The 14,373-nt window shown below is 34.2% G+C and overlaps 3 protein-coding genes across 3 annotated transcripts; all 3 read right to left on the bottom strand.

The window, feature by feature from the left end:
- Window positions 1-302: 302 nt before the first annotated feature.
- Window positions 303-3,889, bottom strand: LOC131651705 (clp protease adapter protein ClpF, chloroplastic-like). The gene is made up of 9 exons (XM_058921383.1): window positions 3,753-3,889; window positions 3,057-3,455; window positions 2,746-2,805; window positions 2,411-2,505; window positions 1,998-2,170; window positions 1,289-1,401; window positions 1,099-1,144; window positions 920-960; window positions 303-841 (listed from the first exon to the last, which is right to left on the bottom strand). The coding sequence occupies exons 2-9, from the start codon at window positions 3,387-3,389 to the stop codon at window positions 686-688; spliced, it is 1,017 nt and encodes a 338-aa protein (XP_058777366.1). The 5' UTR covers window positions 3,390-3,455; window positions 3,753-3,889; the 3' UTR covers window positions 303-685.
- Window positions 3,890-4,714: 825 nt separating this feature from the next.
- LOC131651707 (acidic endochitinase-like) lies at window positions 4,715-5,881 on the bottom strand. The gene has a single exon (XM_058921385.1). It carries the CDS (start codon window positions 5,612-5,614, stop codon window positions 4,766-4,768), a length of 849 nt encoding a protein of 282 aa, XP_058777368.1. The 5' UTR covers window positions 5,615-5,881; the 3' UTR covers window positions 4,715-4,765.
- A 148-nt stretch (window positions 5,882-6,029) lies between these two features.
- Window positions 6,030-12,175, bottom strand: LOC131651706 (uncharacterized). The gene is made up of 15 exons (XM_058921384.1): window positions 12,014-12,175; window positions 11,319-11,706; window positions 11,078-11,155; window positions 10,787-10,842; window positions 9,952-10,071; window positions 9,779-9,849; window positions 9,481-9,574; window positions 9,130-9,333; window positions 8,145-8,396; window positions 7,746-7,854; window positions 7,520-7,587; window positions 6,904-6,973; window positions 6,746-6,820; window positions 6,565-6,656; window positions 6,030-6,363 (listed from the first exon to the last, which is right to left on the bottom strand). Exons 2-15 carry the CDS (start codon window positions 11,634-11,636, stop codon window positions 6,288-6,290), a joined length of 1,683 nt encoding a protein of 560 aa, XP_058777367.1. The 5' UTR covers window positions 11,637-11,706; window positions 12,014-12,175; the 3' UTR covers window positions 6,030-6,287.
- Between the last annotated feature and the right edge of the window lie 2,198 nt (window positions 12,176-14,373).

Below are 14,373 nucleotides of genomic sequence, written 5' to 3' on the forward strand. Positions count from 1 at the left end.
CCCTTTTCCCCTTATCTCCTAAACACTCCAATAGAAACCTCCGGACTATACCTCTCCATCAATTTTCTCTCATTCACTTTATCTCTCTCTTAATCTCATTCTCTCTCTTGATAATTTTTGTTTTTAATGATGAATGAGAGTGAAATTAAGGGAGAGAGATAGAGGAGAAGGAAAGGGAAGGGAAAAAATTAATGGAGAGGATTCTAGTCTCTATAATCAAGACTAGTTTGAATAAGTTTTAGTTTTTAGTTTCAAAACAATAAGACTACAGTGACCAAAACTTGAAAAAAAAATATTTGCAATAACTAAAAAGAAATTTATTTGCATACTCTATTATTCCAATACACTGAAGGTTATATATACTACTGGATTTTGTTGTGTATAGAGTAACATGCTCAATTATAAACACAACCTCTGCCATTTTAGGATAGAAATAATAGGTAACTTTTTCTAATTAACATTATGTACAGACATATGATGAAGGCAGGCTTCAGTAGTCACTACAGAATGAAAACATGCAACAAAGTGTAATGTCTAATGTCAATTACCTCACTCAAGGAATGCTTTCAGGTCAATAAGTTTTCTACTTTTCTCCATTGCGATCCGGCCAATTCTTTCAATATATCATTTCAAAATTTTCAATCTCAAATCACCAGAAGCAGGCATGAGCATTGCATAGAGTCTTTTAAGGTTTCTTTCCATCTTCATCAGTCGGTGGGTCAAAGGGTATTTCGTGGCGTGGTTTATTGTACTTCTCCCGCAGTTGCTTTATAGGGATGAAATCGCCAGCTGAATCCATTCCATAGAACAGAAACGACATGTAAGGGTGATCAAATCTTCCCTGAAATCAGTTAAAAGCACCAATTAAATAATAGAAATAAAAGATAGCGCGTTTTTTTTCAACTACAGATCCACTTACTTTGTCTGGTTTGTCAGGTATTAAAAGATTCTCCTCTGCAACTGAAAAAAATGAGGAAAAAAAATCAATCTACATGTTTGTTTTCAGCAAGAAACCAAGAACATGGAACTGTAAAGTACTGAAAAGAAATTGTAGGCAAGTAACAAGATGTTTGTGAATGACAATAATTCCAGTTTTACCATATGCTACCAGTAGATCTGGTTCAGCACGTACGTCAACAAGAACCTGGACATTTGAAAATAGGGAAACCGATTAAAGGTAGGAACAATTCTTAATCAAAGTCATTATGGATATTAACAAAATAAGAAAGATTGATGAGGCGATATATCAAGAAACAATAAACACATTTACAGTCATATATTTACAAACCTGATAAAACGGTTGAGTGGAACCACGAGACAACTTTTTAACCTGCGCGTTTTCCATCCATGAATTTGATTCACTGCATACTGGATCCATTCCTACAATTATAGCTCTATAGCCTGCAAGTATATCGAATAATAAGCTATAAGGAGGAAAGGAAATCGTACTTTCTACTTTTATTAGATATTAAACATATCAATGTGTTGGCAATTAGGGATTTTCCCCCCTGTTTTATAGAGCTTCGAAACTACCAAAAGTAGTCCGGGTTTGTTTTTGTAATTATAGAACTATAATTATAATTCTAGCAATTGGAAAGCTTTATAGTACAACCAAGAATCACCTTTGTTATTGTCGTATTGCATTGCACACTTGAGGTTTTCAAAAACCGGGCCAAACCATCTGGTTCCAGCAGTTAAACTGGTAACTAGCCAGTTTGCCAATTGGTTTGACCGTGGTAGTACTTTAGTCTGGTTGAATCGGATTGAACCGCTTGAACTGCATTTGGTTCAACCGGTTCTTAGTTTTTGCATTTTTTATGCTTTTTTTAATTATTTATTTGTTTTCTAGTTCAATCATGGTTGAATCGATTGAACAATGAACTAAGGTTTCTCAGCCCCAAATCCAGGTCCAATTTCCGGTCCTATTTTTAAAACATAGTTATAAACACATTAAATAATAATTTGTTGTATTGATAGGAGAGATTTAAATTACTTACCAAATATTTTATGCTTTACTTTCTGCCCCAAACGAAACTCATATTGTGCATTTTCATGTGCTAAGGCTTTAGCTGATGCAGCCAGAGATTCTGCTTCAAGTTTGGAAATTTCATCACGTAATTTAGCAGCCAAGGCATAGTCCTCATTCTCGATAGCACTCTGAAGGTCTGAACTGCAAGAGAAACAGGATTATTTGCTATCAATGTTCAAGCAGACCAGCACACTATGATGACGAGAAACAAAAAATAATCCAATTAGAGTGTGCTTGCTTTCACGTTGTCTACACCAACCCCTCCAACATCAGTTCATCTCATAAGTATTTTCAAATCTGGATGCTTTGGAATTCAAACACACACGCATGCTTAATCACTAAGAACAAGTAAGCTAAATAGAAATGATGAAGAAATCTCACCGAATACGTATAATACTTAGACCTTTATCTTGTGCTTCACTTTTTGAAGACAGTCCCCTTTTTGACTGTTGTTGCTTGATTACCTCTTCTTCCACCTTTCATAAACAATACATAATTGATTACTTAATATATGAATTGCTTTTGCTTCCAAACTTAATCTTTTCACTTCTAACTCAACTTTAATGAAATCAATTTACGAAATCGAGTTCATTGAAAATAACCTCTGCTAACACACACACACGCACGCACATAACCACTTCAAGTAAGCCTTGTAAACATTATCATCCACATAGGTATAGAATACCAGAACAGTATTAGTTGATAACTAATCTAACCTCAGCAAGTTTGTTTCGCAGCTGCTGCGCAATGTCATACTCTTCCATGTTTAAAGCACACTGACATTCAAAAGTTCCAAACAAACAAAACATTAAGAATTCTTCCAAAAAAACTTATCATGGTTTTAAATTTGCGGTCTGCTACTGTAATTGTGGCTGCAATATAAAATATTTTGAGGTATCAGCATGGCAACCTCAATTTCATCCATACTGGAAGCATTTTCCTGCAATATAAAAGGTTCCTGCCGCAACCATATCTGCAACCGCAATTTAAATTGATGCTATTTATAAAAGATTAAAACCAGCTAAACCTGCACTCTTGTGGCTAAATCGAGCTGAAAGAAGAACATCAAGACATCCTCATTAGCACTTTCACTCTGCTCTACACTTGCATCCAACCCTTGTTCTCCTCCTCCTCCTCCTCCTCTAAACATCCATCCCGCTTCAACCTTAAAATCACTCCTTCCTCTCGACACAAAAGGGTACCCAACTAAGCCTAATCTCTGCACACACTTGTTCCAAATCAAGTGTTTTCCATCGGCAGACGTAACATGCGATCTTTTAAATCTCTCAAAGGGTGAAGAACCATAGATTCTACTCTTTCCACATGTTGCTAGAGTGGTCAATGACACACCCTGCACCATTTTTGGTGAAGCCAAAAATTGATGTTTCAGAAAAAAATTCACCCTTTTCTGAACACAACAATGTTCCTGCATTTTTGGTAATACATGAATTGAAATTATGAAGCTTCAAATCATCAAATTATTATTAAAAAATTCAACTTTAATTATAACTATCTTAAAATCCACATTTATTTGCAACATGGTATATCAAATTAAGCTTAAAAAATCAACTACCCCTTAAAAATTACAAATTTTATTGACAAATTAGAGGATTAGAAACGAAAGCAGAAAATAACATGTGGGTATTGTGTGAAGATGAAACTTTGATTAACAGAAAATCATATCTATGTGGTTGAAGTGCAAGAAGTATTCAAGAAAATTTACCAAAAGGTTAGCGGAAAAAGAAGTAGAAGCAGAAGATTCGATGGCTTCACAGTCACAGAACAGAAGCGAGAAAAGGAAATGCGAAAATGTATTTGTATTTTCAATTATTCTTAAATAGTTCTACATTTTCTTAAAATTAGGATTGGTTAAGGTTTAGGGAGAAAAAATGAAGATAATGATATCAAGACAAAAAAAAATGAATATAATTTTTTAAGGAAAATTGTGAATTTAGTCATAAACCCCTGTTTCTCAAGTTAATATTTAATTTTTTACCTTTAATAATTTATTGATAAAATTTTACCCTTCTAATTATGAGCTGAAAATTTTGAACTTTGAGATTTATCTTGATTTTTTTAAAGACTATAAAAATCGAGATAAAGACCATAAAAATCGACGATAAAAAATAGAGTAAGAACTTTTATATACTTTTTTAAAACAATAAGAATTTTTATATTAAAAACTATTTGTAATTGTTTTTTATGAAGAGAAATGAAACTGAACTTTTTCATCAATCACTCAAATAAATATTAGTATGAGTCGATTGATGATTAGTATCATAAACAAAACTTTTTTTTTTGAGTTACGACTTTAACTTGATGTTATACGATAAAAGGTTAAAATAAAAAACCAGCAATTGACATATGATTGAATTTCTCATCTTCCATATCGACCAAACACATGTTAGCCAAATTAAATTAAATAAATATCATATTTTACGACATAACACTTTAAAACCCCAAAAAACCTAATATACATTGTTTTAAATAAAAAAAAAAAATTATATTTGACGCGTCTAAAATTTCAAGATCCAAATTTTAAGAATATTTTGAAAAGTCGGCGAAGTGTCAAAATACATATCTAAATAAAAATAAAAAGTTGTTTAGAATATAAATAGGTAATATACTACATAACCAAACATAAATATTGATTAATTAAACACACAAACTATACCATGAATAAACATCAAACATTACATAATACAACAAATATATATATTCATAGGTGTTCAAATTTTAGACATGATTCTTGATGGAAGAACTGTATCCACTCTGACCATCATAGTACCTAGACCAAAGCATAACACCTCCATATTTAGAAGAATCCTTAATTGCTGGAAGCACTTTAGAAGTAAGATCAGTTGCAGCTATGAATCCACTCCCTGCTGCCTCGGGAGAAGCAGGCAGCCCCAAGAAGATTTTCTTGGCTGGAATATCAGATATCCATTGTTTCCATGCATCTTCAAGATTGCTAATTGCACCCCCGCTATATTGACAAGGAGGGTTATTGTAGAATTGAACCCAAACACAATCAAAAAGACCTGTTTTTAGGGCATTTCCTATCCAAGCATCAGGAAAAGGACACTGAGGAGCTGCTGTCAAGTATACATTTTCGTCATATCCTTTAAGGGACCTTGCGAGATCATCCCAATAAAGGTTTGTTCCTCCTTCGATATCGAAATCGATGCCGTCGAGAACGGCAGGACCGAGAGGACGAGATGGAGACTGTCCTCCTAAGAAGTTGTTCCAAAGGTAAGTTGCTACTTGTTTTGCATCCTGAGGAGATGCGAGTGAGTAACTACCGGCCCCTCCTCCGATTGAAAGCAACACCTTGATCCCTTTGGCTTGGCAAGATTTAATGTCGGGGGTTAACTTTGTGCAAGCGTTGCTGTATGGATCACAATGCCCTGCTAGGTTTATCATTGGTTTTTGGCCATTTCCAAATGATGGAAGAAAGGCTAAGATAACAAACTCATAGTTTCCTGTGGCGCATGTTTGTGCTAGGGTGCCTTCGTTACCATTTTGACCCCAGTAGATTGCTATGCTACCAGCATTAGAACCATATGCTAATGCCAATAGTATCATAGAGAAGAATGAAACTGAATTTGCCAATTTGCCATTTTCATAAAATGCAAGTGTGTTACTAAAATTGAGCTGTTTATAATTTGAATAACTATGGTGTTAGAGGAGGCTATTTATAAAGGTACTATTAACATAACATGCTTCTAATCCTAAACATGTTTGTTTGCTTATGTGACTTGTTCTCATACTTTAGTCCAAAATTGCAATCATCGATGTTCATATTATATAAACAGCGTGCAAATTAACCAGAGTATTTATTTATTCCTTACTGTGTTTGATTTTTCTTCCACTCCACTCTTGCTAATACAGTCAGCATACAAGTCAAAATACCAATGAATTTCAAAACCTTACATTAATCAAATATCCTATCTTAATGTACAAGATACCTGCTTAAAGACAACAAGCTATAGCTTTAACAGAGATCAAAATCACATTGAATTTTATTCAGAACTCACTTAGGAGAGATTACAGAGAAAAATTACAATATTATATTACTTACAGAGAAACTCATCAGCGGTTGGGGAAAATATAACTTAATTGTTACATACACAGACATATAGACCCTCTTCTGCCTATAACAAGTGAGATTGTGAGAGTAATTGGCAAGGCCAGTAATGTAGAAACTACAACAAGTGATGCTCCTTATCAACTGATCTTAGAAATGGGGATGAAATGCTCAAGGTCTATGGTAAACATATTTTGTTCTGGGATCCACAATAAGCCCCTTTCCTCCATTCACTTCTAAGTCATGCCTACAAAATATTAGTTCAAAACAAATTATAACCAATAATTTAAACATAAATTATATATTGACAAATTTGATAGCAAATTTAGACAATAATATATATGGTTGATTACATTCAGTTTAGTGCATCATTAATACTCAACCGAAAACATTCATGGAATAACTTTATGAGAAACAAAGACAACAAATGAAAACATTAAGACTCAACTGAAACACAAAATCTGGAATTGTCAACTGCTCACGCGGTACGTATCTGAAGAGTTGCAGAAGTCTATCAACATATACTACTTTCTTCCAAACCTAGAAATCAAACACCAGCGAAATAACACAATTAGGATGTTCTCAAATAGGGATGAATCAACTAAAAGAATTTGATTTTCTTAGCATACCACATTGTCCACCAGTAACTGTAGAGCTAATACTGTAACTTTTAGTCCTAAAGTTGGGTGAAGAATGTATATTGCCTGGACATATCAGACTGTGAGATCAGAACAAAGACTACAAAGGTCTAACAGTACTACATCGGGAAATCATAAATACTGCTTACATGTAGGTTTTGCTGGTGCTTCCGTCCAAGTATTTGTTGTAATCTTTTCATCCAACCTAGGTCTGGTTGCCTGTGCATACAAAAAAGAAGGTGGAGAAGGGTAACAGCTGATCTCAAGGAAACCATTCTACTTAGCAAGCATTGCACAAAGTTTGGAGCTACCAATTACAGAAGCTACTTATAAACTATTTAGCACCGAGACTTTAGAATGATGGTTTATCAAATGTCTAACATGTTTCGGTGTCAGAAACCAGCCAATGAGGTTAGTTCAATCATTTATATTTATTCAAACTATTACCGTTGTTTACATGTTTGTGTCAGTGTCGTGTTAGGTGTTTGTGTAAGTAGATGTTTCCAGCAACTAAAAAAGTATTACTGATACAATAATCTGATGAGATGTTTGACAATTACATAAAATGCTACATACATCGAGAGTTGAATTTCTAGTTCTCTTATATTTATGATTGAATAAAAGGTGAATTTAACTAATTTTAAAAATGAAAATATTTTTTATTTAACTGGACAATACATATAACAAACCATATTTCAGACCTTCATTTTTAGCATAAGAGAACAAACCAATATTAAATCCTAGAAGTCCATTATCAACACTTACACTTGTAAAGATGCGGCAGAATGAGAATATACAATAGTATAAGGCTTCTGTATTATTGGCTCGAACTCCTGAAATATAACATTAAGACAATTTTCAAAATATTTGATATAATAAACGGGTGAGGGAGAAAATATGGATTCAAACTTAATGATCATAATGAATGAGTCAGACTTATGCATGTCAACAGTAAAATATGTCAAACTGAAGGGTGAAAAATATGAATCACCTTCACCACATAAAGCACAAATCGCTCCAGATCAAGACATCTGAGCAAAAAATGAGCCCCCACAACAACCATGACAGGACGACCCTCACTATCCACCCCTCCACGATAGCTGAAAAACACAAGCATCTTTGAAAATAAATGTAAATTTCATTCTGAATACATGCATGAAAACTTTGTATCAATTGGTTAAGAAACAAAAAGATATTAGAGCATAAAACTTCATTATTTGTTTACCATGCATAAAAGATATGCACATGTACAGTATAATGTTTAGTAACACATTTTTCTTCTCGATTCCATGAATCCAAACAATGAAGGAAGAAAATATCCCAAGTAACTTTGGAGCTAAAAGTAATCAAAGTATAGAAAACAAAAGCGATGAAATAGAAGGACCCTTACACAATCTTCATCTCAGCAATTTCAGATAGATTTAAGGATTTTGCTTTAGAAAGATATCTAGAGTGCAGAGAATATTCTTCAGCGGCAGACAATGGTGGTCCACCAAGGTCACCGAATCCAAGTAAATTAGCAAAATTCCAGCCTCGTTGTGCTTGAACAGTTTTCTCCCACTGTTCCAGACGTCTTTCATCAGGGTCTTTAATCAAAGACATGAAGGCAGGATCTAGAAATGAATCTAAATATGATGAAGTCCTATAAAAGCAACATTTATCAGGAATATTCATCAAGTAAAATTTTAATAATGGATATCCCTTCATTCAAATACAATGGAAAAACTAATGTTTGGGGAAATGATAAAATAACTTTTTGTTATTTTTGTTGCAAAAGCTACAAAAATGAAGCAGAAATTGTCATGGTCATTGATAATGCTGGAAAAACTCTCAGACAAGATGAAGCACAGCAGCATCGTAAAGAAGAAATAGAAATTTTTAATTATAATGTCAAACCACATTTTGGTATCACATTTTCTTTTTCTCAACCCTTGACATTTTTTTCCTTTTAGTCCCAGACATATGCAACCTTTCTTTAATTTATTTAGTCCTCTTGACCTTGTTACTTAATAAACAAAAAAAAAAGTTCATGTATCATGTTAGGATAATGTGACAATTTGATCTAAGATAACATGATGAATACATTATACAAGGTTGTCAAACTCAATAATTTAGGTAAAGTTGTCTAGCATTCTTATACTATTTAAAAATAAATAAATACCTATACACGCCATATATAGAATCTTTCAATATAATATAATCAAAACGAAAAAAAATCATGCCAAGCTGAGATATATATAAGATATGAAAAAATAAAGTAATCTTGATTCTTGAATGAAATAGAAAATATCTTACTAAAATAAAATAAAAAAGGAAAAAGTAATCTAGAGTGAAATATAAAATATGAAAAACTCTCTTACTATAAATTTACTGACCTGCGAAACATGCCAACATCACTAACAGGAAGATCAACTGGTTCTAGAGATGGTTTTGGACCCTTTTTTTTAGGCAAAGGCTTTATTCTGATTTTACGCTCATCTATGGTAGTCTCACCATTCTCATCCCCAACATCCGCAGGAAGCTTTGACAAAGCCACCTCCTCCTCGTGTTTATCCCGAGGAAAGTAAAGTGGAAGCAACCTACATGGAAAAAATGCTAACTGTAACGGGAAAGAATGAATAAGTAATACAGAGTATGCAGTGAAAAGCAAATAAAACAAACTGGCATAATATTTACAGAAGTTCCTTTCATTTGAAACATCGCAGGTATTAGCAATAGAGAAACACCTTTTATAGATGTCGATATCAATTGTGCTGGTAGTACAAAAGACAACAGCTGTTACATTGTTTTTCTGCTTCTCAAGGAACCGCCGCACAGTTCCTGAATAAAAAGACATAAGAAAATGTGAAAGGACACAACTAAACATTCATGCATCTATTTTCCTTCTTATGCTGCACGTTGTCGTCCCCTTTATCATTACTTTAAACAACACTTAATGTTAAACTATTTAATCTACTAAGTCAAGTTTTCAAAAAAAAGTCAAAGTCAATTTAGAAACTGAAAACATGAGAGGAGAAAACTCACTAATAGCTACATGTGCAGCTGGTTCACGAGGATAGTTCTTTGCGTCTGTATAAATACAGCCCATGGCAATGCTGCATTAACATATGCAGAAAAAATAGCAAGTTTTAGATATTTGAGGTAACATGGGAGAAGCTCCAACTATTTCGAAAAAAGGAATGACAATTTTTAAAAACCTTTGAAGCCCATTTTCAATTAGAAGCTCAAGGCAAGAACGATAACAATGACTTAAAGCATTCTCTGCAGCAGTGTGGTACTTCATTGCATACTTTGGACCAACTGTATGGATAACTTTCCTGCCAGAATTTATCAAGGCATAGAATATCATATTCTAGGTATCTAACTTCTAGCCAAGAGAGCTGCATGCAACTAAGGAAGAAATATAGGTCAGTAAAAAGGGGAAGAATACATTAGCATTATTGGTTGAACACGGCATATGAATAACCGATCTCACATGCTAAAACATAGAAAAAGAGAAAACACGCCATAACATACAAAACACGTGCCAATATGATGGGTACCCGGAATTCAGAAGCAGAAATTAAGTAAAAATAAATAAATCAAACAATGGAAAATAGAATGTACTTAATTGATGAAGAAAGAAAAACTGTAGAAGGGAAAGAATCCCAATCTATTCCGGAGCCACGCTCCTCAGCGATGGAGAAAACTCTCTCTGCCTAACCATGGTGGTTCCCTCCAATATTCTTATGTAATAGTAGCCATCAGAACTCACTCGCCTCACTATTTATACTACGAGCTTACTAAGGCATAACAAACCTACCAACTAAGTAGCCTACCCCACTCTTTATTTACTTACCATACCATACTCGTTATTACACCAATGCAACAACATTAACTTCAAAATATTACCCGTTTTCCTTTTTTTCCGGACAGGAGGCACAAAAGTAAGCCATTATTGCTAATTGGCCTTGGGAGTTCCCAAATGGAAAATGGAGATAACTACTTTCTGATTTTGAAAATGTAAATTTAAAGGGGCCAATATATACAAACCTTGCAGGAAGGTCATAGGCATTAGAAACTTTAGCCATCCCTGTTCGACACCCACCCTGTCAAGAATAAGATATATGATATCATTTAATTTATCATATTTATATATCATCAACAAAAATTTATTCCTGGTTTGATGTATATTTAGCCCAATTTCCCAACCAAACTCTTATTCCACATATGAATTCCAATATTTTACAAAAAAAATTATGATAAATGCTAAATTTACAAAATGTTATCAATATTGAGATCATAATAATATACTACAGCAGAAGCAGTTAATACGAAATATACCAAAGTTGCACATTCTTCTGCAAGACCGGGTCCAGCTGCAGCATGCAACCCAGGGCTGCTGTGTGCTTCATCCATGACCTATTGACAAGAAACCGAACCCCGATGAAAAATACAATTTATTAGCAGCATTATATTTTAATTGATCTTTTATCAAGTTTATTTAAAATACAGATCCTTCTTTAATAACTTTATGCAAGCATTCTATCACTTAATATGACAGTAAGCGAGGATTATGACTAACCTCATTTGTTGAGTTCACCACAGCATCCACCTCAAGGTTCCAAGGATTCCCTGTCCACAAATATATCCGTAAATTTATTTCATGGTCCACCGGAAACCTAGCTGCCGAACCACCTGCGCCACTTCCACTTCCCGATTTAAACGCCAAAGGATCAGGAAAATACGGACTGGCAAACGATGAATCTCCATTGCCACTCTCTAACAAATGCTCGACGTCAATCCACCTAGGAACTTGGTCTAATGTCACAACAGAGTCCCCACTGTCATTAGGCAATCCGCCTCGGGACATGGCAGACGAAGCCGCCACATGCCCATACATTTCCGGAACTCCAATGTTCCAACTCTTTTCTTGTAGTTTTATAAATTACCCTTTTCAAGTTCCACAAACACTGTAGCAATTGTAACAATGTAGCAACATATAAACAAATTACCATAACCAACCTCAACAATAAAGAACTAGATATACAAGATTCCAAAATAAATTCCAAGAATTAACATTTATCATTTTCTGGCAATGTGATAGAAAATTTTAACAAATTAACAAATAGAAAATTCTATCAAATTTTAACGAATTAAGATATGGTGAAGGAAAAACCTAATCATATACTAGAATTATCAATGTGATAGAAAATGTTAGATATATCTATATAATTGAAGAGGGAAAAAGCTTGATTTGATGTGAAAAACATAAATTACCTGAAATTGAAATCTGGGTTTCGAAAAAGAACACTTTTTTTGTATAGTTTGTCGCTAAAGTTTGATATTTTGGGATCAATGAGAAGGGGAAAAAGTGCAGTGCTGTTATTGCAAGTTCCGCGGGACGAGAGACAGAAGAGAAAAATGAAAATCTTGTTTTGTCTCAAAATATTAACAATAATGATTAACTACCACTTAACGTTAATTATTATAAATTTTATTTTATTTATGTTATTTTTGGGCTGAATAGATATTACAATGTATATTTAATTTGATATATTTATGAAAAAGAGAAAAGAGAAAAAGGGATATGCACTGACAGTGTAAAATATTTTTACACTGTCAACCAATCACAACCATGTATTCAATTAAAGCACAATTTTAATTAAAAAAAATTTAATATGACATGGCAAATGTAAGAATTTTGATAGGATGTATGTGTAAAGTTTGTTTACACCATCAGTGCACTACCTTTAAACTCAAGAGAAAATATGGGAGTGAGTTTTAATTTAAATGATTTTATTCAGTAAATTTATAGGTGGTTTTATTTTATTTTATTTTTTTGCATGGAGGGTCGAAGTAAAAAAAAAAACTACAACAAAACTACTTAGAAGAGTAAGATCCCTGAAAATTCTCTTTATAAACTTTAACAATAAAATTTGGGATGTCGTGGAAAAGCTGATACCGTCTCTTCAATTTTTTTTTGGCTTAAGCTAGCTTGTCGGTGCACCGATTAGCCTCTCGAAAAGTATGAACAAGAACACCATCTACAAGCTTATACAAGAGCACAAGAACTTGCTCCATAGGTTTGGACACAACAATCCTGTTCTTTCCAACCATTTTTATAGTATCAATGGCTTCTAAGAAATCACAATTTACCTCTATCTTATGTAATACCCCGTATTAAATTAAATGCTCTAATGTTATTAACTGACACTGAGGTTTTATCGATTGGTACATTAGAGATACTTTTGGACATTAAGTTAGTAGTGTTAACTTAAAGATATTTCCTTATATCTTTTCCTTTTTGGTTTTCTTCTTCATTTGCAACAAAAAGAGAAAGTTAGAGAGAAGAAGTAGAGAGAAGGAGGAGCAAGAAGAGAAAGGAGAAGAAAGCTTGGATCTTCATCATTTCTCCGCCGAATCGACTCATCTTCGACATCAACGACTCGTAATCGAGGTGGGTTCTAGTTAGAAACTTATAGATTTGATTGTGGATGAGAAATCATAAGTTTGGATATTAGGGATTTCATAGAGAAATCTAGGTTTTGAACAAAATTCATCAATGTTCATGAACAAGTGCTTATAATCCATAAATATATCATCTATAGGTTGTATCTATGCTTTAATATGATCTGGAACAGGTTAGGATGGTTTTAGATGGTTTTGAACCATGGGTTTTGTGTGTGAAGCAGAGCTGAGAACTCAGTTCTCGCGCGCTTCGCGGTGCGAACGAGGCCGCGCGGCGCGAACTATGCAGGTTTTTAGGGGTTTTGATTCTGCCATCAGTACGCGGCGCGTACAAAGGTTCGCGGCGCGAACACCATGAGATTTTGGAGAGGTTTGCTTCTGCCAGAGGGTTCGCGGCGCGACCTAGCTGTTGCGCGGCGCGAACTGAAGCTTTCTTAACCAAATTCCTTAGCCTAATGAGATAACCGTTTAGACCATAACTTTTGAACCGTAACTTTGTTTTAATCACCGTTCGAAGTGGTAGGAAGCTAGAAGCGTGTACTTTCTAGTAGTGTAGGTTTTGGGAAAAAGGGGAGAATTATTTAATCGAGAGTCGGGAAATTGCTTGATTTCGTGGGTTGGTTTTCGTTCGGAATCATGAGAACGTTATGCTTTTGGTATGATACTTGTGTACTCTATAATTGTTGGTTGAGTTCTATTGCAGGTGGATTGGTAAACCTTTGTTATATATATTTATATCAGAGAGGTTTGAATAACTTCATTGTTATGTAAATAAAGGTTAAGTGAGGAAACTAGGAATTGTTAGGTTATGTAGCTTAACAAAGAAACCTAGGATGAGACATTATATGGAACATACGTGTTGGAATCTTATGAGGAAAGGCTAACAGGCCTAGTGATTTGCGTGAGCGATCACCAATGTATGAAGGGCTAACAGGCCTAGTGGTTTGCGGAAGTGATCACCATTGTATGATGTATTAATCGGAACCGTTGTATTTTCTTTTTCTTTATTTTTTCTTTTGAATGCTAACAGACATTCTTCGTGCAGAGAGGTACTGTGCAGAGAGGCACAAATAATCTTGGCAGGTTTGATTCCCGCTTTTGTGTACGAATGGAACCTACGGGTAGAGACTTGTGATGGTGTACGGGCCATGTGAAGTGACGATTCATGG

This window comes from Vicia villosa, linkage group LG2 (genome assembly GCF_029867415.1).
Source record: "Vicia villosa cultivar HV-30 ecotype Madison, WI linkage group LG2, Vvil1.0, whole genome shotgun sequence".
Lineage (NCBI taxonomy): Eukaryota > Viridiplantae > Streptophyta > Magnoliopsida > Fabales > Fabaceae > Vicia > Vicia villosa.